The sequence below is a fragment of the Astatotilapia calliptera genome, chromosome 8 (genome assembly GCF_964374335.1).
Source record: "Astatotilapia calliptera chromosome 8, fAstCal68.1, whole genome shotgun sequence".
Lineage (NCBI taxonomy): Eukaryota > Metazoa > Chordata > Actinopteri > Cichliformes > Cichlidae > Astatotilapia > Astatotilapia calliptera.
Window position 1 is genome coordinate 17771771 of NC_137429.1, and position 27817 is coordinate 17799587.

The following is a 27817-nucleotide window of genomic DNA, read 5'->3' on the forward strand; positions in this document are numbered from 1 at the left end:
TCCTTAGATGCACCTGCTGAAGATGGAGGTAAGGCAGAATCGTGGGAATGAACTGACATGGAGGCACTAAATTTACCTTGAGTGTTATATTTTAATGTATATGCCTGTGGTATCAATTTAATGTCCTCACATATGAGTTCATATGTGACATAATGTGTGAAAATTACAGTATGTGCATGATTCCTTCAGGTTGCAAGTTTGTAGGTTGGTCTCAGGTGATCCTCGCAACTTTTTGTTGTGTATTCTCGAAATGGGCTAAATCTTCTTTTTTTCACAAAGATTTTTCTTCACAGAACTAAGCGATACGTTACCGACTGTAACATATCTGACTGCTGTGCTGTTATGATATGAATAACAGGATTATTCATTTCACATGTTGTGATAATTTTTCTTACCTGGCTCTTTTTTAATACACTTTATATACATATACCTTATAGTATATGTTATGTGTGAAATTAAAGTGGACCTACTATGCTTTACTTTTTGCCTCTGTACATGGTCATGGTTTCAAATACCGAGGTCACCATATGTACATGTAAGCAGAGCTCTCTAAACTGCTCTGCTATTAGATCTGTATGATGTCATAGGAAGGAAATACACTGCTCTGGTAGTGAGCACACCAGCTCCCACCTGCTTTTCAAATCTTCTTCTTGCAAGGATGAGTTAAGCATTAGAAAGTTTCCTTAAAGGGAGGAAGGTGTTAAAAAGGGAGGAGCTGCTTCAAACAGAGGGTGACCAATGTGGCTGCACCAAGGCCTAGTTTGAAATGAATGAGGGTTGTTTTGAACCATGAAACATGTGGAGCTACTCTAGAAGAGTTTGAAATAAAGCTGGTAATGAGCACAATAGGTCGACTTTAACCTTAAGCTTTATATGCTAAACATGTGAAACACATGTAGCGAGTAAAACTGCACAGTTTTGTTATTTACATCATTTAAAAGTATGTTTCTGTTTCTATTTTTTTAAAAATTCCATAGTTAATGTGTTTATCTACCTAGCAACTCTGAATGTGTTAATAGGAAAATATTTGAATTTGCATATTCAAGGTGGATTGGATGTTAGCGAATTTTAATGAAAAATGTGACAGTGCATGGTGCTTGTGTTACAGCCATGTTGCTGTGTTGCTTGGTCTCTGTTGCAGCAATAAGTGGTTTTTGTGCAACAATAAGCATTTTTGCTTCATAGCTGCTTTTTTCAGTTTTGTTTGCTTCCTTGTCTGCAGCAGATACAGAAACTGATGGAGATGGTAAGAAAAGAGCAGCATTTTATGTTGATGTGTTTGCTGAAACTATAGTTTTCTAAATCATCTGTTTGAGTGTTAAGATTAATATCAGTGAAATATCGGTATTATGTGCTAGTCAAACTGTCACATAATATATCGTTTAGTGAGCCTGGGTCCAGTTTATTAGATGAAATCATTTGATTACTTCAGTTTGGACAGATTTAATGCTTTTTTTAAATTTTTGGAGGTTATTTGTTTTCCTAGCATTTGCATGTGCCTCATTCTGTCTGTAAACGCAATTCTGATAAAACTATGTAGGGTTGTAGAGTTGGGTCATGTTAACAGTCAACAAATGTTTTTCTTACATCCACCAAGGCCTTCAAAATAAACTTTATGATTTCTGGATGAAAATTGACAAAAAGCCTTATAACTTGGAAAGTACAAATCTTAAAAGTATTGTCGACAAAATATCATGTAAAGATTTCACCTCTGACCTCTCCTTTAACATCAATAGTTTGATCTGAAGATCAGTCATAATTATGCCATACAGAGCTATGCTTTACTTTGACCTCCAACCTCTTCTTTAAGTTCAATTAAGATAAAAAATTTCATAAAATGTATTTTTTTCTTTAAGTTTGTTTAAAATTCTACAGCATAGTTATTATCCAAATATTATGTCATATTTGACCTCTGACCTCATTTTGACATTTCACATCTGCCTTTCTTTCAAGCTGCCTTTAAATGTGCTATATCTTTAAAGAAAGTTAGAAATATACTGTAGTATAATATTTGTTTTTATTCACGTCCAATTATTTACAAATTAATATCTATTAGCCATTATGTGCTCCTCCAAAATATTTATATCAAAATACAATATTCCCCTAAAAGAAAACACTGCCTAGAGAGGGAGCTGCATTGTTGGAGGTTTTGTGGTGCTTTTTATTTTTTCAGTTTTACAACATATATTATTAAAACCAGTTGGTTGCATACAAAACTTCTTTGGATTGAAGTTGTTTGTACACAAGGTTCTTGGTCTGCGATGAGACTGCTGTCTGCCAAGACAAAGTATCACTCACTACAGAGCTCATAAAATGTGCATGAAGCTGTTTGACCAAAATTCTGTGGTATGCCACAGAGCTCCTCTTGGGGATTATAAAAAGAGATTCTACTTCTCTCAGTGCTTATCAGCCATAAGTTTTAAAACAATAACCTAATATTGTACAGTTTCCTCCGACCTGTCATGGGATAGACTTAGCAGGACGGATTCAGTTACCTTCAGAGATCCTGAAGGCACTTGAATACCTTGCTCCTGTCAGGTATAGTAGTAAAGTGTGAGGTAGGGTCTTCATAGTTTTGACTTGTTTTCTGGGTTCATCCCACAGATGTTTAATCAAACTAGGAACTATGGAGTTAACACTCAAAACTCCAATGTTTAATTCATGAACAAATTTGAACGTTCTGCTGTATGCAATGTTTGCCTGAAGGTTTGCCACTTCTGTCAGGTAATAACATTACCATAACTTGTTCTACTTTGTCTGCAACAATGTCGATTGACGGGATATGTGATACGAGTCAAACATGTACACGAATGACACATTTTCTCATCAGAACATTGCCCAGAGCGTCACACTATCGCCACGGGCTTAGCTATTTCCCATGGTGCAGGATTCTAACTTGTCTTCCCGAGAGAAACCCAGACAAACAGATGGTTGCTCGTGGTTTTTTCTGTTTTTCACACACTTTTCACTTTGACTCACTTATTAGGTTTAGGCACTAAATGCCACATATTTATCTTTAGGTAACTATTTGGTTAAGGTTAGGAAAAGTTTAAATTCACCCCATCACACTAGATGGGAGTGACAGGCACAAATATTTGTGCATCATCCATCACCTTAAAGGGCACGTTGTGTCTAACTGCATGGTCCAACCTTCACTCTGTAAGTGAACCTTGGGTGCTAGAAGGTTGTCCTTCTTCTGAAGTCATTGGTTACACTTTGTTTGGCAACCCACGACTGGATCCCAGAATGCTGTCATATTGGATATGTTGAAACCCAGTCAGCTTGGCTCCTTTTTATTTTCTCTTTTCTTCTCTGCCAGCAGTATGTCATCCTGATATGTCAGATCATTTGGTGCCTAACATATCTAATCTCTTGATAGGTGGGAGTGTACAGAGATAATCATGTTATTCACTTTTTCTCCCAGTGTTTTTAAAGATGGCTTGTCTGTGTATCTATCTCAGTAGCAGCTTCAGAAAGAGAAAACACTGTAGGCATCCTAGTGTGTGACAGCGTTCTTATGTCATTCATCCATTTCTGTCCCCTACTGGTGGTATCCACTGATGCTACCAGACAACTCACAGACAAATTATTTTGTTTATGTTCTTTCAGCAATTTAGAATTTGTTTCTCCATGTGAAAATTATTGTCTCTCCATCTGTGACCTATGATACCAACCCTCTTGTGCTTCTGTCCCTCAGGCAATTTAAACAATGAGAGTGGAAACACAGCTGTGGTTCGTGTGCGGCACTCATTGGGGCACAATAGCAGCTGTTGCTGTTAACGTGCCAAGTGTCATCTGATGTTATGACACTTTTTATGGTTGCTTCTCAAATTTAACATCATGCTGTATTAGGAAACTGCAAGGAGAGGTCAGGTAGTGAGGTCATCCAAGACATTATCAAACGCAGTTCCTCCAGAGAGCATGTGATCTGCATATAGGCTCATGTCTTGTCAGCTCAAAGGATCTGAGATGTTTGACTAACTAAATCTAAAAGTGTTGCTACAGCGCTGCAGCTCAGGTTTTACAAGAAAAATTTAAGAGCTCTTGATACAAAGCTGTCCCCATCTGCCTTAGTGACGCCAGAGTGATCAGTTGAACGTCTGCTCTATTTTGACTAACTAGATCAGGGGTGTCAAACTCAAATACACAGTGGGCCAAAATTCAAAACTGGAACAAAGTCGCGGGCTAACGCTAATATTTATTGAAAAACAAAATCTTCCTCCAGATTTAAGAATGAATCTTTTCTTATGGACTCAAACAAGTTTTGCTGAAAAACTGAATATGGAACAAGCAAAGCTTAATACTAAACGATATATATATTAGCTGTATAATACCAGTAGGCCAGCTCTAATAGTAATTTGGTATGGCTTCGCGGGCCAAATGTAATTAGGCTGCGGGCCAAATTTGGCCCGCAGCCTAATTACATTTGGCCCGCGGGCCAGAGTTTGACACCTATGAACTAGATGGAGATTGCATGGAATGGTTCTGGAAGGGTGAAGGCCCCAGGGAGCTGAAGGGTGCTAATTTCTTGGTGTACTTTTTCAGACGTGTGCAAAATGTCCAAGACTTGCTGTGCTTAACAGGGAAACACAGCACTTATAAGGGTTTTCCTTTTCCAATTTGAACATCTATGTGTTCTTAGTATGAGGTAAGGTGCAGCATTAGTGGCAACTGAGAAATGTAAACTCTTTCCTGCGGTGTATGTTGTCATATGTTAGGAATATGTTTGGAGTTAAGACTGGCAGACTGGACCTTGGGAGCGATGCCAGTATTACCAGGACGATTGCCAAAGTGTTTCTTTTTTGGACTGTTGGAAATACACAGATGATGGACGTGGAGGTATGCAAAGGAAAGATGAGAAGTCACAGACTCTATCAAACGTGTCAAGACTGTTTTGTGTCCTCACAACAAGGCAGCCATGTAGGGAAGGCTGGTTGCTGTGCTGAATCATACCAGAAAGTAGTGGCCTGCCAAGCAAAAAGTGGGCTAGAGAGTCAATATGAGGTCATGAATAATAAATTGGGCACCTCTATAAATTTCCTGTCAAATGTGGCCAGGGGTGGATGTATGACCACAGCTTTTTCCTTTCCTACCATTCATAAGTGTGCATCTCCTCTGATGTCATGAATGCCCATCGCTGAATGTGGAACTCAGCAAGCTACTCCTGCTGTGACAACATTTGCCTAGAGGGAGGAAAGGTACATTGTACTGCAGATGATCCAGACACAGCTCAGCATGGCACATATATAAGAGAAGAAAGGGTAAGCTTAGTGGTAGAGTGTGAGTGGGAAAAACTGGAGCATGAAACAAAGACAAAAAAACCTTGAACATGTGCAAAACCTTCAAAGGGAAACATAAGAACCACTGATCTTAAGCTGTCGGCCATATTTCACCCCAACACTGGGAGTACAGTTTCTCATCATCACCATCGTCCACCACGAATCCACCAAGCCACACCATTCTGGTTAGCAATACAGACAAACGCAGCCAGGATGAAGATAGAAACAGAGGGAATCTGAAGAAATGTACCAAAATCTGCCTAATGTAGAAGCTATGATGTCTATATCAAATTCTAGACTAATTTATCTTAATAATTCAACATAATGTCACTAAAAAATATATTTTTCATCCTCATTAAGTCAGATCTGAGAAGTCTTTTTTTTTTTTCAAAGATCAATGTTATTAATATATCAGGCTGAACAACATCATTGACTCAACACTGTGGCATATGGCTGAGTTTGTGCACTGATTTAGTCATGCAGTAATTACTCAGGGCATTTAAATTTAATTTCAAAGAATCATCAGGGGGCTCAAATATCTTTTGTATACAGTCCACATTTTAAATATAGATTTATAGATTTTTAAAATATTTTCAGGTCTGCCGTTTCTTTGATCCCCTGTCCTGGCTACAGAAAGTTTATTCCACTCCTCTGAGTTGAGTTTGCCTTTAATGTATCTCTTAAGAGTCAATTTCTGTGTGGGAAGTGCTTATCATACCAAGGCTGTTTAAAGCCATGCTCACAGGGGTATAATGTGTGGGGGGATTATCATCACTTGGCCAACTGCAGTTTGTTTCGGGGCTCTCATACTAGTAATGGATGTCTGCAAAAAAGTTACTGCCAATTAAAAAAAAAGTATTGGAATCCAACATTCCCTTGGCTGAATTTATTGCAACAAAATTTATACTAAGTTTATACTACGTATTAGATTTATAACTTATAAGAACAGGATATAAAAATAGATTTTTAAGTTAAATCTAAATCACACCTCAATGATTTATTTGGTGAAGTATGTGAGATTAATGTTGTCGTTTGATTCTATTTAAAAGCAGTATATAAATTATAAATTCAAGTTCTTTTAATTTTTGCATTCAACATTTATTCACATTTAACCAAGCGCATTTGATCAACAACACCTGGTTGCTACTTAACATCTCAATTCCCATAGAAGCACTAAGGTGGCGCTTAACAAATTGCTTCTGCTTTTTAACTTACTTTTTACAAAAAAGTAAGTTAAAATGCCTTTTTAAATTATTATTTATTTAATTAACAAATTGTGGGACACTATAATATGTCATTAGTTGTATTTAAATAATTTAAGAACCTGATATGGACTGTGTTATTTATAATTATTATTATATAATAATGTCCTAATAGATAAAACCTTAGCATGTGCTTTCTGTGCCACTTGACTGGACATCACTTCTTCTCAGTTGACCGCTGTAACCCACACCTGGATTCTGATCTACCTTTTTTCCCATAAACACTTGAGCTTTTTTTTTTTTGTTTTTTTTGTAAATACTAAGCAGTTTGAATGTGAATTAAACTCAGTGCTGGCTTGGGATTTTTGTGTAATATTTGTGGGGGGGGAGGGGGGGTGTTGTTATTCAGGCAGCATGGGGTGTTCTGTTGTTGCTCTGTGTGGGGTAAAGTATCTGATTTGATTGCAGCCTTGGAAATCAGTCCAGCAGAAGTAATCAAGATAATTTCAAATATTAGATTCGATGTTTGATGATTAAACTGATTATTTGAAGCTCAGATCATGACTACTGAGATCATGATCTTATCATTATGAGAGAATCGTTGCATTTTACTGTGTGTTGTTTCGATGCAATGACTCTAAAATAATCATTGTGTAACTGTTGTTTACTTACCTTGAGTTTATACAGACTTATGGTACAGTATAACTTAGAAGTGTTATACTTTCAAATGTGAAAGTGGGATAATTGTTTTTTGTAGCAGACCCTGCACTGGAGGGAGAATGAGGACGATGTGAAAGCACAGTGCAGGACTGTGACAATGCAATGCGTGAAAACGAGATGAAATTCAGATGTGTGCCAGCTATGTGTTGGTCATGCTCAAAGAGGAGATTGTATTCCTGAGTAGCTTCTCATGGCTTCCAAGCCAAGTCTTGGCTGTGATTGTTTAGTAAACTGAATTTATTAGGCACATTTATTTTCCCTGTCAGAAAACAAAGCAGAGAGCTGCACTGTAGAGTAGGACGCAACAAAAGAACCTAATGCCAATTACAAGTGTGCATTGTTTATAGAGTAGCACCTTGAATGCCAAATCTTGGATGATGGTAGAAAAAAGCTGATGCATAAAGGACACCAGGTGCATTTGTTAATAGTTTCAGATTTTTATATAGTGATTGTGAACAAGCAGGACACTTCATCTGCTGTTACTGAGCTTGCTCTATCAGCAAGCAAGTGTCCAAAAAGTGCCCCCATCGTGCATGGAAGTATCATTGTTCAGAAACAATGTGACTTATACTGTATGTGTTTTATATGTACTTTAGGTCCTCCGTATAAGCAAAGATATATCCAAACCATTCACCGTGTCTCTTGCATTTTGGCATTTTGAACATTATTTTTTGTTGTATGTTATTTTGCAGCACATGTCTTAAATGAATCTATAAAAATGGGCTCCAGATTTTAATGATTTACTGATTTAACAAATCTTTTTTACTCCTTCTTTTCAGAGCCTCAGTCTACTGAGCTCACTGGGCTCTTTGTGGAGAAACCGCCGGATAATGTAGTCGCTGTCGCAGGTTAGATACACAAATGAATGCTTGTGTTATTGCTGTCTCCAGTAATCCGTAATATGCAATCTGAGTATATAATGTCATGTGAATTAACTGTTGCTTGTGAATGGCAGGAACGGATGTCACTTTCATAGCCAAGGTCGACTCCACCAACCTGACAAGAAAACCCACCATGAAATGGTTGAAGGGCAAGTGGCTGGACCTTGGCAGCAAGGCTGGAAAACATTTGCAGTTCAAAGAAACTTACGACAGAAATACTAAAGTGTGTGTCAAAGAGAGACATAGATATTTTTTTTGTACCGTGTTGGCCGATCCTCTTCCTTCAGAAATAGCTAAGAACTAATGAATATTTTCTCCCTAAGATCTATACTTATGAAATGAAGGTCATCAAAGTGGTCCCTGGAGACGCTGGTGGTTACAGGTGTGAAGTGACTTCAAAAGACAAATGTGACAGCTCCACCTTTGAGATCTCTGTTGAGGGTGAGTGAAAACAGACTCGCGCCTGCTAAGGCTGCCACGGATTCTATACATACTGATGTTTTGATCTGATCCAGGAATAATGTGCGTTCTCTGCAACTTCTCTTATTACAGCTGCACATCAGGACGAGCAGGCAGATATTTTGTCTGCCTTCAAGAGAGCGTAAGTGCTCTGGGGTTTGTGTTTCATCTTGTGGAAAATGCATGCATAGACTTTTTAAAATGTTTTTTTCTGTGTATATATGTGTGAACATGTCTCACAGCACATTGGTTTGACAGTATAGTACACTTAATGTTGTGCCATGGCAAAATGCATTATGTGTGTTACAGTTAGTCTGATTCTGTACATGCAGTGACGCTGGAGAGGATGAGGGAGATCTGGATTTCAGCGCTCTGCTCAAAGCTGCTAAGTGAGAATCTTGACATTGTTTTGTTTATCGAGGAGACAGTATGATTTCCTCATTGTATTTTGTGCTTCTTCTGCCCTACCTGTTAAGAAACCCCCTTTTATTTCTCTGCCAGGAAGAAGAAGAAACCTGAAAAAGTAGAACCAGAGATAGATGTGTGGGAACTGCTTAAGAATGCCCACCCAAGCGAGTATGAGAAAATCGCCTTTGAGTATGGCATCACTGACCTGAGGGGCATGCTGAAGCGTCTGAAAAAAATGAAGGCCGAGCCTGTTATACATAGCGAGGGTAAGTCGGGCCAATTAACGGAAGGGAGGGGAAGAAGTGGAGGAGTATTGCAAATATGATTGAGAGGAAAAGGATAGAAAGAAGAAGGCAAGAGGATGGGCACTATGAGGCTGAGCGGGTATGACATACGTGAGTTAATGAGTTAATTTAAGGTTTTTCTCTGTGTGTTTTCAACTACAGCTTTCCTGAAGAAGCTTGAATCTTGCTACTCAGTGGAAAAGGGCAAGAAAATTACCCTGAGGTGTGAAGTGGTGGATCCCAATGTTCAGGTCAAATGGCTGAAGAATGGTCAGGAGATCAAACCCTCAGCCAAGTATGATTAAAAGCATAAACACACACACACACACACCAGTTATCCACACGCATCTTTTTGTGTGCTTTGTACAGGGTACGGCTTAATTAAACAGTAGTGTGTCATATCATCAGATCATCAAGCTTAGATTGACTTGGTGGGCAGTGCTTAAAAATATCAAGCTAAAATTATCTGTGCGACACAGTCAGAAACGATGCTGCCATCAACATGTTTTATTTTTAGGCAGTCATAAGAGGCCTCCCAGTGGGTTAAAGCAAGTCATACTGCCAAGACATCATATGCCCCAAATCCAGAAACTCAAGCAGGACAAAGATCTCTGTTTCCTTAAATGTCCCAATGTGGGAAAAATACTGTATCCTGGCAGAAAACTGTAATATATGTGTTGGCTTTGCTAGACAAAATATGTACCACTGCAACTGTCATAAGATTGATTCAAATCCACATTTTAAAACGGAAGGATCTGATACTATACAGTAGTGGAAATACTTTCAGAGGTGCTTTCTTTTTAAGGTATATCATGGAGGCGAGCGGCAATGTCAGAACACTCACCATAAATAAGGCAACCCTGGCAGACGATGCTGCATATGAGTGCGTGGTTGGGGAAGACAAGTGTTTCACAGAGGTGTTTGTCAAAGGTGCACTTTCTCTTCTGCTTGTTTGGTAACAGTAGCGATCTGAGAATACAGTAAAGCAGCACGTCTTGTCCCAAAGCATGAAAAGTGAAGTTTCAGTGCTTGGTTCATGAATTGTAAAATCTTCCTCTGTTGTGTTCAGAGCCCCCTGTGACTATCACCAAGCTGATGGATGACTATCACGTGGTTGTGGGAGAAAGAGTGGAGTTTGAGATAGAGGTGTCGGAAGAGGGTGCCCACGTGATGTGGTGAGTGAAATTCACATTATCAGCAATAAAGATTCAGGTTATGTACATATGCTGAAAGTTTTTTAACTTGTTCTTTTTACAAAAGCATTTAAAGCAGGGGTGGGCAACTCCAGGCCTCGAGGGCCGGTGTCCCTGCCGGTTTTAGATGTGTCCTTGAACCAACACAGCTGATTTAAATGGCTAAACTAGCTCCTGCAGTTCTCCAGAGGCCTGGTAATGAACTAATCATGTGATTCAGGTGTGTTGACCCAAGGTGAGATCTAAAACCTGCAGGACACCGGCCCTCGGGGCCTGGAATTGCCCACCCCTGATTTAAAGTCACATGTAGAAAACAATAGTTTTCACAGGACTCCATAAAGTTCTCCAAAAAACGTAAGAACACCATTACCGCGTGCATAAGAGGACAATACACTTGATTAGTTATCAATTAGTCATCAATCAGCAAGTGTGAGCGCTATAAAAGAAAAGATTTGGCAGTTTGGTGATCTGAAGCATTCAGATGTACATTAACACAATGTCACAATCTTCCCAGGAGCAAATGTCTCAGCAAAGTCGCCCCAAAGTTAGTCCATGCAATACTCAAACCTGCAAAAGATGAATCTACAGGCCTCTTTTAGCACCTAAAATGATAAGATTAATGAGAATAAGATTAGAGTAAGATTGAACAAGTGTGGCTTGTTTGGAAGGGTTGCCAGGGGAAAGCCTCTAAAAACAACATGGCAGCACAGCTTAGGTGTAAAAAGTTGCATCTGAATCAGCTACAAGACTTCTGGAACAATGTACACTGTACAAAGGCCAAATTGTAGATGTTTTGCTATAATACACGGGGCCGTGTGTGGCAAAAACTAAACACAGCATATCAGCACAAACACCTCAAACCAACTCTCAAGCACGGTAGTGGAGGGTTAATGATCTGGCTGACCATGAACTCATCTGTATATTAAAGTATTCCTAAGTCAAATGTGAGGTGACTTAGCCCAAATTTGGTCATGCAGCAGGACAATGATTCTAAGAACAGCAGGAAGTGTTGTAATGACTCGGTCAAAGTTCAGACTTCAACCTAAAATGCTGCGCTGGAACCTTAAGAGAAACGTGACCTTCTCATCTTCATATCAGATGAAACTATATTGTAGGAAATCTTGGTTCTGGTCAAAATGTGTGGAGGCTATTTGATCTGCTTGATTCAGGAGATTTTGTCACAAATTCAACCAAATGTGTAGATTTTGATATGGAAGTTAGATGGCTTTGAACATCGTCAGTCAACAAAAGCATTTCAAGCTCAAATTCTGAAGTTTATTTCAGTTTGTTTCACTGGAGTTTTTATTTTTGAGATAATTTTGATACAGCGTCGCTAAATTTAATATTGTGTCTTCTTATTTAAAGGTGCATTTTGAAAAACCTAATAAAAAGCACAAAGAGCAAAAGAATGAAATTAATTATATTTTTAAAAACGTGGTATACACAGCTAGATTTATATTATCTTGTAAAATCTTGATTAATCTAAAATCATACATTTCCAAAGTCATTTTGCAGTGTGACTTGTAAAGTTAGAGCTGGTTTCACCTTACAGTTTGTTTTTAGAGAGTTTTAGTGACAACTTTTAAAAAATATCTGTTTTATATTAATTTCCAGGTTTTTTGAAGACCAAGAGATTCACAAAGACAAAGATTCAAAATATCGCTTTAAGAAGGATGGAAAGAAGCACACACTTATCATTCAGGAAGCTACACTGGATGACATCGGAATGTACCACGCTTGGACAAATGGGGGTCATACCAAAGGAGAACTGGAGGTGGAAGGTACCACATGAAATCATAATAATCTCACGTCTTTATTTTAGTTTTGAGTGAGAGTAAAACATAAACTTTTAGAAAAGCCAAGCTAATAATGATAATATTTTTAGAGCATTCACACATGTGTATCAAAAGGTAATATATATACAGTAGCCAAGGGTTTCTCTCATTTAAACGTTCACTGCAGAAGACTGCTGGCCCAAGGGCTCAGCACCTCTCTTTAAAAACAAAGTAACAACTCATGGCAGTGGGTGTCAAGATGAGTGGATCAGTGGGTGTCCTTATTTCCTCTCCTGCTACACCTACACAGTCTGTCTCCTGCCTGATCTATGCTTTTGTGGCCTTCCTCAGAAAAGGAACTGGAGGTGTTGCAGGACATCGCTGATCTGACAGTCAGGGCAACAGATCAGGCTATGTTCAAGTGTGAAGTGTCTGACGACAAGGTCACAGGAAAGTGGTACAAAGATGGCGTGGAGGTCTTGCCAAGCGAGCGCATCAAAATGACCCACATTGGAAGGTGAAAAGACGATACCAAACGGTTTTGCCTTCATGTGAACAAAGTTGGGGGGTTTTATTGACACAGATGTTTCCATAAAACTACATGATATCTTTTGCACTGCTTGTCTCAGGTTTCACCGACTGGTCATTGATAATGTGAAGCCAGAGGATGCTGGAGACTACACATTTGTACCTGATGGATATGCCCTGTCACTTTCTGCCAAACTGAACTTCTTGGGTGAGAAAGACCGAACAATTACAAAGGTCCTGCTGTGGAAAAATTAGTCACCAGCAGCCTGGATAATACTGTCACCTCTTTTCTCTTTCATAACAGAAATTAAGATCGACTATGTGCCTAGGCAAGGTAGGTACCTGTAATTTACATCTTAATTAAACATCCTGTTTATAGTTCAAACCCAAGACAGCCTACTTGATTGATGACTCTCTTTGAATGCTGTATTTTAACCAGAACCTCCAAAAATCCACCTGGACACCACTGGAAACATGGTCTCCCAAAACACTATCATCGTGGTAGCTGGGAACAAGCTTCGTCTGGATGTGGAGATCACTGGCGAGCCAGCTCCAACTGTTGTCTGGTCCAAAGGAGATAATGTAAGGGCTCCAAAAAATAGCTGCAGTTAACTAAAACTAAACTAGATATATGGACATATAGATTTAGCAAACTTAAAAATGAGATAAAATTGTAAAGGAAATATTCTTAGTTCACTAGCTGGGCCTCATTTTCAGTTTGTCAGCATTTAGGTAGGTAAAGGTGAATGGCTTGGACATGAATTGAGCTGTGGTTTTGGGAAAGCCTCAAAAGGGACTGACAGCGGCTCCTGGGCCTTGCAAGTCCCCATGTACTAAATAGAAGTGAAGAAGTTAAAGAATTGAAAAGGTGAGAGAGGGTGGGGCACGTAAACGAGACGAACAGCTTGAAGAAGGCGTGGTTCTGCTCCTAATAACTAATTGCATAACTTGACAACTTAAATAATAGGACATGTGTGGAAATGAAAACTTTTTAGAATATAATTTAATGATAACATGTGGAGTTATGAGCAGACCTTAGGTGCCATCAGTGTCATACTAAGACAGCTCCCTTCTTCTTATTTTACACTCAACCTAAGTTCAGTCCAAGTGGTCCATTCATGCCCTTCTGGTTTGCACAAGTGCCACCAGCTAACACTCGTTTTAGTTCATGTGCCACCATTTCATCACTAGCAGACTGAAGTGGCAGAACAAGTGGACAGTAAAAAGTGAATAAAAAAGATAAATCTCCCTGCAGTATAAACAATACATTCTTGTAATGGTCACACTTTATGAACTATCCATCCACAAAAAAGATGATGAAAAGTCTGAGATGTCTTCAGAAAAAGAAGTGCAGCTTCATAAATGCGCCATGCCTCAGTTTTTTCCTGCTCTGTCTTCTGTCTTATTACAAAGAAACACTACTGCTGTAACTTTATGAAAAGCACTGGCACAGCTCTTTGGCTTAACCGCCTCACTTCAGTGTGGTACTGCAGGCCCTGAGTAATGTCTTTGGCTGTAAAACAGAGGATGATTCAGACCTCTGGCTTGGATAAAATTAACAGTTCACAGACAGCCCCTTCCCATGATGTGATCCACTCTTAAAGACTTGCAACACAATATTTCCTCGTGCAAAAAACAATGAACAGTCAGAAGATTCTGCCTTCAGCTGGTTTAGATATGTGAGTGGGTTTATTCTGGCCCCGAAGCCTTATGTTTGATACCCCTACTCTAATCTCTATTAGCCCAACTTTAAGTTACAAGTAAACCCTAATTGTTAGGCATGTTTTAACTGCTTTAATATCGTGTGTTAGCCAATCACAGACACTGAAGGACGTGTAAGGGTGGAGTCCAGGAAAGACCTCAGCTGCTTTGTCATAGAGGGGGCGGAGAGAGACGATGAGGGCAACTACTCCATCACTGTCGCCAACCCTGCCGGAGAGGACAAGGCTGTGCTGTTTCTGAAGATTGTGGGTAAGTGAAGGTTTTACAGGATAACATCAGCTGGTTTCCCCTCATAGTGGGCAGCAGAAAGGGGATGTTTTTTTGCAAATACCAGTTTGACCTATCTTCTCTGTTGTATTTAAATAAACTGCAATCTTTTTATCAGATGTGCCCGACCCCCCTGAGAATATCAAGTGCACAGGAGTGGGAGAGGACTGCGCCTCCATTATTTGGGACCCTCCTAAATTTGATGGCGGTGCACCAGTTAAAGGTGGAACATGCATTATATTAATTTGTTTAAGGAAAACAAAATTATTATTCAACCTGTTCATGTAACTGCATTATTACTCCACCAGGTTATCTCATGGAGAGGAAGAAGAAAGGCTCTTCCAGATGGACAAAGCTCAACTTTGACGTGTACGAATCAACCACATACGAGGCTAAGAGGATGATTGAAGGTGTTCTGTATGAGATGAGGGTGTTCGCTGTCAACAGCATTGGCATGTCTCAGCCAAGTCTCAGCTCCAAACCGTTCATGCCTATTGGTACGTTTCACAGTCGTCCTTACGTGCTCTTTCTCAGCAACTCCCTGTCCCTCCTTTGCTCAGTGAAGCCAGTCACTGATTCTCTTGAGTCTCCTTTCCTGTCATCCTCAGCCCCAACAAGCGAGCCAACGCGTCTGACAGTCCACGATGTGACAGACAGCACTTGCAGCTTGAAGTGGCTCGCCCCAGAGAAGATTGGAGCTGGGGGCCTCGACGGCTACGTTATTGAATACTGCAAGGAAGGAGGTGATAATGCCGTATATTTACGTGTAATAAATGAAAACAGCTGAATGAATGAAAAAAAGAAAGAGACACAGATCACACTTAGTTTAATTTAATACATGAAGTTTTCTTTTAACGTAGACACTGAGTGGGTGGTGGCAAACCAGGAGCTGTGCGAGAGACAGGGATTTGTGGTGCGCGGCCTCCCGGTGGGAGAGAAGATCAACTTTAGGGTGGTGGCAGTAAACATTGCCGGGCGCAGTCCTCCTGCTATAATGTCACAGCCCGTCACCATCCGTGAGATCGTCGGTGAGTGAGTCAGATTCACAGCCAAATAAAGTGAGCAAGTATAAATGTAAATAGCACATTTGGGTGTAGCATAGTTTTTCTTTGTGTTGACCACAGAGACTCATACTCATACTCATGTTATGATAAGAAGTTTAAACAGGATGTCTGTTTCTTCTTCAGAACATCCAAAGATCCGCCTTCCTCGTGACCTGAGAACAAAGTACATCAGGAAAGTGGGAGAGAAGATCAACCTGACTATCCCCTTCCAGGTTAGAAAGGATGAGTTTCTGTGCACTAATCAGTATAACAATCAGTAACAGTGATATCTTAGTGAGAACCAAATTTAGTTTTTTTCTTATGTTCTAAAAAGCATTAGAATAATAAATTAGGAGCTTACTTTAGAAAACAAAACCTAGTTTTTTAGTTTGTTTGTTTTTTTGTTTTGTGCATCGTTTTAATAATTTGAGTATTGAAAGTATGAAGAAAAAAAAACAACCTGAAGCTACATTTTTTAAGTCATAAAACTTGATTATGTTTTTGCACCACAGGGCAAGCCACGCCCCGTCGCAAACTGGTTCAAGGATGGCAAACCGCTTGACGAGAAGATGGTCAACGTGCGTAACTCAAACGTGGACAGCATTCTGTTCATTCGCTCAGCAGAGAGAGAGCACTCTGGAACATATGAGCTGGTTCTGAAGATTGAGAACATGGAGGACAGGGCCAGCATTAACATCAGGATTGTTGGTATGACTCCCAGGACTCTAGACGACTTAGCCCAACGGCACACGAGATGATGCAATATTCATCAGAGTTTAGAAGCTTACACTAATAAAAGTTTAACCCCAAACAGACAAGCCTGGGCCACCTTTGAATGTGAAGGCGACTGACGTCTGGGGCTTCAATGCAGCACTTGAGTGGGACCCCCCCAAGGATGATGGCAACTGTGATATTTCTGGATACACTATCCAGAAGGCAGACATGAAGACCAAGGTGAGAAAGGGAAATGGGGGTGTTTTCAGTCTTCGTCAGCGCCACAGTCACCTGCCAAGATGTCCAGCGAGGACCTGTATACTACGCAGGACGTTATCTCTCTGAATCATCGCTCATGACTCACTTTACCTGCAGGGACACTGCTTTCTTACTTTATTCACGTTTTTATTTAACTTTGTTGTGGTTTCAGATTAGTTTCTTTTGGCATGGTCTATTCTATTTTATTGTGCTACATATCATTCTGCTTATTTAAGCTATTTGTTATATACTGTTTAACTTAATTTTTAACTTTTGCAATCAAGGATTATTCCTAACTCCAAGTTAAAATAAAACCTTTTAACAAATGCGGCCTTTCTTTTGTTCTCCACATAGACCGTTTTATCGGCATGCTGCCAAAGCCTGCTCAAGCGTGATTGGTCAACAGAACGTGATATACAAGCAAACCAGAAATCTTGGCCCCTGCCTACAGATTATGCAGACATCTGTTTATATAAACAGTTTATAGCTTAGTGGATTTATGAAGAGCTGCAGGTCTTGCGAGTCTGTTTGACCAACCTGCTTCATGCATTCAAAGCAGAGAGATCACAGCTGACAGGATGAAGTGTGTGCTTTGGCTGCATTCGCACAAAAGCATATTTATTTATGCTTTATGGAGAATTACAGAATAACATGCTATTTATCTGATTCACTGATTTGTTCTGGCCAATCCTGCTTACTCTTGTCGTCTTTGCATCAGAGAAGGAGCCAAATCTGAATCTTGGGTTTGCTAACATTAGCTACAAAATGCTGCTTCTTTTACCTTTAGCAACACTTGGTTTGTTCTCCATGCTAGATTTGTGGGGGATTTTGTGGTTTAATATAATATTATCACTTCTTTTCTCTTTCTAGGAATGGTTCACTGTTTATGAGCACAATAGACGAACAAACTGCACAGTTTCGGATCTGGTCATGGGCAACGAATACATGTTCCGCATCTACAGCGAAAATCTCTGTGGCCTGAGCGAGGAGCCGCGCATGAGCAAGAACACGGCTGTGATTGGCAAAACAGGTATGACAGTGTTTCCAATATTTACATGCAGTTGAACACATATTTAGGCCTAAAATGCTGATTTTAAGTCATCTAAATACATCTGAGTTAGCCAAGTTATAAGTACAGTGTAAGCCATTTATTCCAGTGGTGTTTGGTCTTTAGTTCATTGGTGTATATTCAGTTTATACCAACCATATTATCCTTAATGATTTTCTATTTAATAAATAAGTAAACTTTTGATTTCATATACTCATGCTGCATATAATTCAAAGAAGTACTTTATATTTTTAGTGGCAAAGTTGTATTTTTGTTGTTCTTTTTAAACATGTGAGCTGCATGTTTATGTTCATACAGTTCATTTCTGATTTTTGCAACCTTTTTTCCCTGATTTACTTCCCACCCTCTTCTGAAGGCTTGGAACTCAAATCAAAGCCCTACAAGGAGAAAGACATGTGCTGCTCTCCCAAGTTTACTCAGCCGCTGATGGATAGAAGTGTTGTGGCTGGTTACAGCACTGCTATCAGCTGTGCTGTCAAAGGCTTTCCTAAGGTAAAAGCACATGTTAAAAATTGAGTCCACTAATTAGCCAAGAAGTTTTAGCTTTAGCTTTCTTAACTCAGCTTGTTCAAATCTTAGCCTAAGATTGTCTGGATGAAGAACAAGATGATTATTGGGGAGGATCCCAAGTACTTGATGCAGAACAATCAAGGAGTTCTGACCCTCAACATTCGAAAGCCCAGCACCTTCGATGGAGGGAAATACTCTTGCATGGCTGTCAATGAACTGGGCAAGGATGAAGTGGAGTGCACACTTGATGTCCGAGGTAAGAACACTGGGCAACCGTCTGAGCGGGTAGAGGAGGACAGATGAAGGAACAGGAGGAACTTTGGTTATTTTAGGACAGGATGAGTCTTGATGGTTCTGCTAAACACTTTACAACAAAACAATGATTGCCATCACACTTGGACTCCAATCTAACAAAAGCTGACAACCACTATCTCTCTTGTTCTTTCACAGTTTACAAAGAGCCAGAGAAGTGAGAAACTGGACAGCAACGAATATGAAATTCAAATTATGAGCCAAACAGTGAATGTAAGCAGTGGACGTCACAATGAGGAGAGCACACTGTCAAGATTGAATCAAATAAAATATAGTGATCCTTGCTGTAAAAGTTGTTTATTCTGATTACATTTTATGTCTGTTAAAAAATTATTTCATGATTATTTATGTATATTGTGTATTCTTTATGAAGGCTCAAATCTGCTCAAGCACACAATAACTATCACGATCATATTACAGTGAACATTAGTTGGGAAGCATTTTTATATTTATATATTTCATGGTACAAGTGTGTCAATCATCTCTGCTACACTTCCCTGGAGTACTGTCCTCTCCGCCTGAGGATTATCACCCCTATACTGAATAACAGCGCCACCGCCAGGAGTCCCACAGCCACTGCAAGAGCTGTTATGGTACCTGTGGGAGACAACAACTGTTTAGCTATAGATGGCAAATATCCAAAAGCCTTGATATGTTTAAATGAGGCAGTGTGTTCTGAATAATCCCAGACAATCCCCCCCTCCAAAAAAACCCCCCCAATAATAATAAACATGTTGCAGAGAAACCTGGTGGCAACACCAAATACAGACATAGACACAGATTATAAACTTTATCTTATTCACCTGTGCTTGACCATTTTGTCTTAAACCCACACTCGGCCTGCCAGTCATCTGCCAGTACGTCCTTCACCAGCTCATTAAACAAGGATAAAGGACAAGGGCTCAACCCGTTACATTCTGGCACAGGGTTGGGGTAGGGGTTGTTCCGAGAGTCATTGTGGTAGTGCAGCTCCACAGAATAGGATCTGGGTAATTATTAGGACGAATCCAATGAGAGGACACACATCTGTAAGTGTTATGCAAATGTATTTGTATTATGTGATGCTTTCACAACTGCAGCCCTGGGCGGCTGCCAAATTTCCTCAGATCGCAAAGGAAAGGTATTTGCTCGGTGCATCCAAACAGAAAACCGCGATACCTCAAAATGTGGTGGGCATCTGACCTACATAGTGTGCTTGAATATGCAAAAGAGAATAGTGCAGGAAATAAAACTGGAAGGAAGTCATTACCCATCATGCTCCTGGTAGAACTCAAAGAGTTGACAGGCAGCGTAAGGAGGAAGAAGCCCGTTATACACGTCCAGAGCTGCCTGGAGGGTGATGAGTGTAGAGTCATGCTGGAACGAGGAACAAGCACCAAAGCAATAAGAAGGCGAGGAGATACAGTACATCAAGCAGCAGTTTACACAGCAGATTATAAATGTGTGCTCGTACACAAGCAATGCACTTACAGCTGAGTACATAATGAATTTGAGAGTGCTCCCTTGCTCTACAGCCTTAGAGAAATTCCTCAGGATGGCATTCAGCAGGACCCCTGGAGAATTACCACAATGTCAACAGTGCAAATTAATTTTTCTCACATACCAAGACAATCCTTTTGACCTTATTGAGCATCCTGTCTTGGCCCTGTAATCATCTTTGTCCCATTAGCTCATATGTGCTAATAAACAAAGCTTCGGCCAGCAGTCACATGAGATAAACAGAGCTTCTTCTTTTTTTTTTCCTCTTGAGTGCTCTAAATTAATTGCCTCTAATGTGAATTCCCACCTCCCGAGAGCCTGGCCTTCTCTTTTCGCTTGTGACTGAGGATGCTGTACATGACCTCAAAGGAAGCTATTCTCTTCAGGGTGTCCAAGACCTCTTGGGTGGCCCAGCGTGGCAGAGTCAAGTTATGAATCCTCTGCAAAAGAGAAGAATGTTCATTACGGCACTGCCTTACGCTAATAATCACATTATACAACATGGCAGCAAACGAGGTTTAAATGGCCGTACTTTATAGTTTCTATTATCCCGTCTATTTTTAGCACCAGTCTGAAGATAACAGATGCTCATTTTGCAAGTTTGAATGAACATATTCAACCTGGCCTAGAATCCACCCATCTCATTATGCTTTAATTATCATTTCAATATGTTGCCCCATTCGTCTTTTACTGTATGTATAAAGTGATTTCCCCGCACTCCTACCCTCGCTCTATTTCTCTGGAGATACTTTGACGAAAGCACATTATTGTTCCTTTTTTGTGTTTTTCTCTGTCACTTCTCTGCATCTGGGTTTTGTAGCAGCTTGTAATGTGCATAATACAGGTAGCAGAAATATTTGTGGGCTTGCTTTAAAGTATACCTCACAGTTAAGAGTGTCGTGGACCCTCCATATTTTTTTACCAACCAGCTTGGACACGGGGTAGCCAGTGTGGTTAGAGAGAGCCTCCACAAAGTACTGCACAGGGAAGAAAAGAATAAGGACATCAGTTTAAACTCTTTAAATAATAAGGCTCAAGGGAACACAACAGTTTAATTACCATTTTTATGAGTAACATTCCATTTATTTATGGATATTTGTCCAGGCACACTGATTAGATATCTATTTTAGGGGTTTATAATCAAAAATTGCATAAATTAGCATTAGTAGTTCATTAATGTGGCGATGACTGTAAGTTTAACCTTTGGTCAGATAACACGGTGATACGTGGCACCAGTTTGGTTCGTGTATATACCTTGCAGGTACTCTGCCTCCAGCAGAGGGTGTTAAAATTCAATGCAGGATGCCCTGGCCTGATCTCAACTATCACCCTATCCCCGCATGTGGGACTCCATTTAATTAAAACCATTTTATTGTAATTCTTAATCTAATTCAATCTAACCGTTAATTAGTGTCTCTGAGAATGTGAGAGAAATTGCACTGTGCAGCTTTTCGTAGGCACTGGAGTCACCGTGCCTGAGAAAATCACTGAGAGGACATGATGTCTTCAGCATAACAAACACGTCTACTAGAGGTGCTGATTACGTTGACATCAACAACTGTGAAGTATATACTTACTGAAATAGGCATTTCAGCATGTGAGTTAATTTACAAATTAGGGCCGGGATAAGCAGACCAGGAGAGGCTGAGGTAAGGACACGATTTTGTTTGCAGCAATTTTGATTGTGTAAGCCTGATGATATTAAACGACGGGGTTACAAACAAGTTTTCACTGGTTAGCAGGCACATGACTCACGGAAAAGATATGCTGAACACAAACTGGGCTGTGAGCATTCACGTCACTGAACAGATGCTGATGGGCTACAGAACAGTGTATTTAGAGGTCTGTCTGGCTGTGTGGAGACGGCCTTTGTCTTACCTGGTGAGCTTTAAGGAACTTCTGGTAGGGATGACTCTCGAAGGTCTCCGTCATCATAGCGCTGAACCTTGGACAGTCTTTACCTGGAGACCTCAGCAACTTTAAAACAGCAGTTAAACATCAGTGGAAATAATGAACGTTAACTCGAGGTACTTCTTGTGGGCACAAATGTATGCTCATTTCACACTTTAACACTGTGGGGAATCACAGCTGGGATGCACACAGATGGCCGCATGGAGCTACAGAGAAAAGCCCAAAATAATTTATACAATTTTGTAATCAGCTTTGCGTGGCTGCTGCTGTGAAAAGAAAATATTTATGTGGCTCAGCAGCCCACCTTGTCGAGGGCTCTGGGGATGGTGTGCACTGGAATAGGCCGCCACAGTAACTGGGGCATGATGGGTCTGGTTTGGGGGAACATCCCAGCAAGGCAAGCCTGGGCACTCATCAGAGTGCGGTCGTAGTCAGTACTCCGCACATATATCTGTTGTAATCACAGAGAGTACATGGCATTAAAAAGCATTCATATGCTGGTACTGGAGTGGTTTCACTGATCCGACTATGTGCTGTGTTCTGGGGTAAATGAGGCTTACGTTTCTTTTCTACATTTAGAAATCTCATTAAAGTTTTTGCCTTTATTTTTGCAAGCAGTACTCATCCCAAGTCAACTGAGGTACTTCCTTAACCCAAAGAGTCATAGAAGAGTCAAATGAATGAGAAGGAAAGGGGAGGGGGGGACAATCTGTCTTGCTGTGATCTCTTCTGACATCAGTCTTCCCTCTTCTATAGCTCTCTGTCACTCTCTATCAGGTTTTTACACATCATAAATCAAGCAGATAAGGTTGGATGTTCTTGTGATACCAGGAGTGCTTCTGTTTTGCCCCCCTTTTGTGAACGTAAAACAGACATGGCAACACGCGAAAAGGTATGGCACAAGTTCACTGAGATTTAGGCAAGAGATTGTCAGTGATAAGTTCTGAGAACAGCTGTCATTAGTTGTGGTAATTGTGTTTTGTTTAAGAGAGAAAGACGAGCACTTAAAGCAAGAGAAAAAGGAAGGTAACGAGTATGACAAAGCAGAGGCAAAAAAGAAATTACAAATCTCTTATAATGTCAGTGTGTTTAGGATCCAGCACACAGAAGCTGCATATTTGCTGACAGCTGTACTTTACATGAAGCCCACGGGCTACATTACCCTCCCATGTTTAGCACACTGCACGGTCATGACAGTGAGTTCACCAAAATGAGTCAGGCTCATTAACTTATTGTATGTTTTTACAGAAGTGACAGATGGTGACTGCTCGTACGCGCACTTGATTTTACAGGGCACGCATGACAAGAGGCTTAGGAAGCTCACAACAGAGTTCACCTAAACAAAGATGGGGAAGGAAACAGCAATTAACACGCAGATACGCATATGTGTTTGCATACACAGATACACCTACCTCTTTGCTGTTATAGTCTTCACTGAGGAAATTTCCGTAACGCCTCCTTAGAAACCGGCCGAGTTCAAACTGCTGTTTCATGCCCAGCTGGAAGGAAAATTGCCAGCATTTTACATTTTTAGCAGAATTTGACCTTTTGACTGAAAACGCTGCAGATTTATGGTCCTAATCAACCTTTTTACATAGATAAGCAACTTTTACCCTGTTACCAGTGTTTCTCAAAGACAAAATAATGAGTTTATACACTGTAAAGCAGCTAATTGCCCGACAACAGAGCAAAGTCACAGGAGGAAGGAATTTAATTAAAGCCCGAAGTCTGTTAAAAGTGTATTTTATAGTGAAAGATTTTAAGTAAATGAATTCAGCAGTTTTTGAAGTACAGTGATGCATTCATTGTGTTAAGCCTGTGATCCTCCTGTTTATGAATTTCTTGTCAAATTATAAGCATAAAGTCTCTATTATTATTTTTCTTTTGTTTGACTTTTTCACCTATATTTTAGTGAACTGTGTGTCACCCCAGTTCAAGTATGGTGGCCTTAAAGCGCAAAACAAAATAACATTAAAGAGAAAACTAGAAACATTTAGAAAGGACATACTTTGTAAACTACTGAAATGTAATTTTCTGTTTTGTTATTAATTTTAAATGTCAGTGGTTTTTTTGGGTTTTTTGGGGGTTTTTTTTAAAAAAGGTTTATGTAATATTCTTGTGTTCTGTTGTGTAACTTAATTTTTTTTCCTCTTGGTGTTATTTTCTAATTTGTTTGTTAAGATAAATAACAGCTTTGACTGTTTTGTTGTTTGTTTCTTGCTATGCTGTTATTATGTATTTTGTTTTATTCTTCTCTTTTCTAAAATGCTGTATTGCAATTTCTACAATTTTTGTTTCTTCTGCACTGTAGGGCCTCCGTACCACAGCCCAAATGATTTTGTGTAAAACAAGAGCTAGAGTAAAACTATTAGACAATTCAGTTTGTACAACCAAAATCTCTTCACGTGTTTTGTTAACAACAAACCAAAATGTCAATGACAAATCAAGTACCTCAGTCAACTGTCCGAAACCCTGAGCCCACACTTCCTCCCCATATGGATCCCTGGGATATGACTCAATAGGTGATCGATCTCCGTGCCGGAACACCTGAGCAGCAAAACAGATATTGTCACATGATGCCATGCTGCTGTGTTAGCATTACACTGCACACTTAAACAAGATTATCACCCTGAGACAGAGGTAATAAATAGAGATCTGTGACTGTGGACAGCGTGGGCAGGATTTGAGGCACAAGTGTCATTCTGATGATGTCATCAAGGCACAATCGTTAGAACTGTTGCATTAGTGTTATTACCTGACAGCTCACTTTCTGAGCCGTGACATAACAGAAAGGTTGAATTAACGGGATTGTGCACACATCTGATTCACTCTTGTTGATCCCACAGTAATTTTACAAACCACTCGAGTGAAACACATCATAAAAATAACACAATAACACAAGCACAAGTCAGCAAAGATCCAAAGGCTTTTGAATATAATTGCTGCACAACAACATGAGATTTTTTTTATGTATGTAAAGTAATTAAATCAATAACTAAAAATAATAGTTTTCAAAAAAAAAAAAACCCCAAAGATTTGTGAATCTAAACTCAATGAAATTCAGTGGAGCTGTATACGAGGTTGCTGAAGACTAGCAGGAATTTAGTGGATTTAGCTGATAACACACTTTTACTGTCAAGCAGTTGGTTAAGCCGTAATAGTTATGTAGCAGATATATAATTTTATTGTATGCTGTCCCAAGGTAAGTGGTTAAAGCACTTAAGCAACATACACATACAAGTTTTTTTTAAAGGATACAAAAAAATAAAAAATATGAAACGCCAAATCATAAGAATAGTGTGATTTCTTTTTCTTAAATCATTCAGTTGGGTAATAAGGTGTTATGTAAAGAGGTTTATGTATAAAGCTGCAGTGTGTGGGAGAGATATGCTAGACACTGTTGGAGTTTAGGCTCAAAGTAATCCTTTGTTACACAAAAAAGTGCAAAAACAATAATACTGATCGGGCAGGAAAACTACAATGCAATCAGTAACCATGCACAGCAAAGTGTCTTCCAGATTATATAATAATCACAGGATTCAACAAAGAAATGCTGTCAAACATCTTGTGGGGGGGAGGCGACAAATGGGGGAACTTACAGCTACAACAAACTTCAGCACCCGGCATTCAGTCAAACAGATGCAGCAGAGAAGGAACAAACAGCCCAAACTCTTCTGCAACTTCTGCATCTTTTCAGCTAGTCGAGCGTCACCTGCTTTACAAAATTCTTTCACTGAAAGACGAAAAGTATCAAGAAAGTTAATCTATAAAATCACAATTTCCCATTAAATAAGGGAACAAAAAGAAACAGAAACAGTGCAGTGATGGAGATAAAGTGGGCTGTGTGTACCAGTCATGATCTTAGGATATGGTTTATATTATTATTATAATATTTTACTCGAAGTACATGTTGACTATGATAAGAGGAATCAACTAAGCATGTAACATAATCATTGAAATATATATTTTTTTTAATTTGGGTTACTTTGTTCTTAAAAGTTGAAGTCACTTTCAGTAAATTTCCATAATCTTTTAACAAGCTGAGCCACTGATCTGTTAATAATAGTGTTCTTTCTTTCCAGTTAAGAGAAATTATTATTATGTTGTGATTCAAACATTAATTAAAACCTTAAAGCGCAATATGCAGCGTGCGCATGCATGCAACAAAATGCTTTTTTTTTTAATATAAATGAAGATTTGCACTTACCTCAGCTGCTTGTTCACATATTTTGGTGTTGTAGTACAAATGATTCGCAGACATATAGATATATATATGTGTGTGTGTGTGTTTGTGTGGGTGGGTGTGTCAAATCCTCACTCACACCCAGGCTGACACTAAGTGCATGTTTCAGTAAATTTAGGCAGTGCTTTTATAGCCTCCCTACCTGGCCTTGCGTGGGTGTCGCTCTCTCTCTCTCTCTCTCCCTCTTTGTCTTTCTCTCCACCTCTCCTCTGGGATTATTGGTCCCAGTCTATCTCCATTGTCAACTGGAGTCCAAGTCACTGTCTCCTTCTATTCCCCGCTGCGCACATGACATGACAGCCCGCCACGGCAGGCATTTTTGTGTCAGCTTCTGATCTTATGAAAACGTGTGACCCTTGTGTGGATAATTTCACTTTAAAAGCACCCCCACATTTAGATGCTTTACAATAGCACCATGACAAAGTGTAGATGCACCCACCTGGCTTCTAAAATTGTACTCCTGCATGCGTAAACACACATGTCCTCACTTAAGCACTGGCCCAGAGCCACAAACACTCATTATAACTTGCTATGTCATCCACTGTTGGTTTTGCCCTAAAATTACAGGGCCTGGAGTGTTTTCCCTTACATGGCACACATGTAAGTATCTGTTAGTATCAAAGTAGCTTTATGAGATACAATGGGATTAGTAAGTGTAAAGATTTAGAGCTATGCAGCGTTGCCATCGTGTTTGATAAGTGTAAGATAGCATCTTTTGTAACAAGCAATTTAAAGTATTCACTGAGGTGGCGTGTCAGAGTAACATTTTAGATACTAAATTAGGTTTTATAGATAATGATCTGCAAAGAAAAAAAGAGCATAACTGGCAGCTTGTATACTGAGCGAGAATCCCGCGTACTTTGTTAAAACAACAACAAGATTAAATGTGTCCAGTTCTGCTTTTAGTTTGGTGATAATTTATATCTTTATTCTTCTGTTTGTATAGTTCACTAAAGTGTTTTCTAAAGGCTTGTAGATTTTATCACAATGCCACTTCAGTTGTTTATGTATGCAATGCTAATTATGTGTACTTTATGCAAAGACTAAAATGCTGTTAGTTTTTGTCCTTTTAATGCAGACTGGGATTTATTTTCAAGAAGACAAAAAAATCAGGTATTATTATTTCTTTGCCTTATAGTAATTTTTACAATGTCACACAGTATTAACAGAAACACACTGGATTTAAAGTATTTTTAGTTGCCACAGTTTAGCTTGTAACCTTAGTGTAATTGGTTTTGCCCTCATGTTTCGCGTATTTTACTTTTTTTCTCTGCTTTCCATGTTTCGCCTCTCTTTGTCTTCTTGTTTCTCTGCGACTTTATTCTTTTCTGTTTTTTCTTAATTTAAAGGTTAGTCCTTCACATGCTTCTGTGCTATTACTTCCTCTCTTTGTTCTCTTCACACCCACTTTAGCGTCTGATTCAGTTCACCTGAGCCTTATTAACATTCTCCCTAGTGTGTAATCTGCGTGTTTTCCGTCAATCTTTTCCATATCATCATGTGATCTACCTGTTTATTCCTGGTTATTTTGCTTTCCTGGTTTCCTTGCTCCCTTTCTGG

The 27817-nt window shown here is 39.5% G+C and overlaps 2 protein-coding genes across 6 annotated transcripts in view; one reads left to right on the forward strand and one right to left on the reverse strand.

Annotated features, from left to right (window-relative positions):
* The window catches only part of mybpc2b (myosin binding protein Cb), a 63720-nt gene extending 44804 nt beyond the window's left edge, over positions 1–18916 (forward strand). Inside the window, exons 3-30 of one of the 4 annotated variants that reach the window (XM_026178703.2) lie at positions 8–28; positions 1223–1246; positions 7981–8049; positions 8157–8305; positions 8406–8523; positions 8635–8683; positions 8874–8930; positions 9043–9215; positions 9396–9528; positions 10039–10163; positions 10303–10408; positions 12041–12207; positions 12553–12718; positions 12831–12937; positions 13034–13063; positions 13169–13311; positions 14541–14700; positions 14837–14941; positions 15027–15215; positions 15327–15461; positions 15579–15746; positions 15906–15994; positions 16274–16469; positions 16576–16715; positions 17604–17763; positions 18158–18294; positions 18382–18568; positions 18763–18916. In XM_026178703.2, coding sequence (XP_026034488.1) covers positions 8–28; positions 1223–1246; positions 7981–8049; positions 8157–8305; positions 8406–8523; positions 8635–8683; positions 8874–8930; positions 9043–9215; positions 9396–9528; positions 10039–10163; positions 10303–10408; positions 12041–12207; positions 12553–12718; positions 12831–12937; positions 13034–13063; positions 13169–13311; positions 14541–14700; positions 14837–14941; positions 15027–15215; positions 15327–15461; positions 15579–15746; positions 15906–15994; positions 16274–16469; positions 16576–16715; positions 17604–17763; positions 18158–18294; positions 18382–18568; positions 18763–18785 — 3326 coding nt within the window. In that variant the 3' untranslated portion in view covers positions 18786–18916. The remainder of the gene's footprint in view (positions 1–7; positions 29–1222; positions 1247–7980; positions 8050–8156; positions 8306–8405; positions 8524–8634; positions 8684–8873; positions 8931–9042; positions 9216–9395; positions 9529–10038; positions 10164–10302; positions 10409–12040; positions 12208–12552; positions 12719–12830; positions 12938–13033; positions 13064–13168; positions 13312–14540; positions 14701–14836; positions 14942–15026; positions 15216–15326; positions 15462–15578; positions 15747–15905; positions 15995–16273; positions 16470–16575; positions 16716–17603; positions 17764–18157; positions 18295–18381; positions 18569–18762) is intronic. The other 3 variants (XM_026178704.2, XM_026178705.2, XM_026178707.2) reach the window with 3 other exon arrangements.
* LOC113028443 (testicular acid phosphatase homolog) lies at positions 18905–26359 on the reverse strand. 2 transcript variants are annotated; one of them, XM_026178711.2, is made up of 12 exons: positions 26222–26359; positions 25614–25747; positions 24466–24561; positions 23427–23513; positions 22319–22465; positions 21982–22080; positions 20985–21080; positions 20411–20543; positions 20095–20177; positions 19874–19980; positions 19428–19609; positions 18905–19221 (listed from the first exon to the last, which is right to left on the reverse strand). In XM_026178711.2, the coding sequence occupies exons 2-12, from the start codon at positions 25701–25703 to the stop codon at positions 19112–19114; spliced, it is 1230 nt and encodes a 409-aa protein (XP_026034496.1). In that variant the 5' UTR covers positions 25704–25747; positions 26222–26359; the 3' UTR covers positions 18905–19111. The 2 variants fall into 2 exon arrangements, with proteins under 2 accessions (XP_026034496.1, XP_080161655.1); XM_080305529.1 differs by having other exon boundaries at positions 19874–20177; positions 26222–26357.
* Positions 26360–27817: the final 1458 nt, after the last annotated feature.

Coding starts and splice junctions, on each gene's coding strand:
- LOC113028443 (XM_080305529.1), bottom strand. CDS start 25,703: ATGCAGAAGTTGCAGAAGAGTTTGGGCTGTTTGTTCCTTCTCTGCTGC. Junction 21,081..21,981: donor AGTTCCTTAAAGCTCACCAG/GTAAGACAAAGG, acceptor TTCCCTGTGCAG/TACTTTGTGGAGGCTCTCTC. Junction 20,544..20,984: donor ACGACACTCTTAACTGTGAG/GTATACTTTAAA, acceptor TCTCTTTTGCAG/AGGATTCATAACTTGACTCT.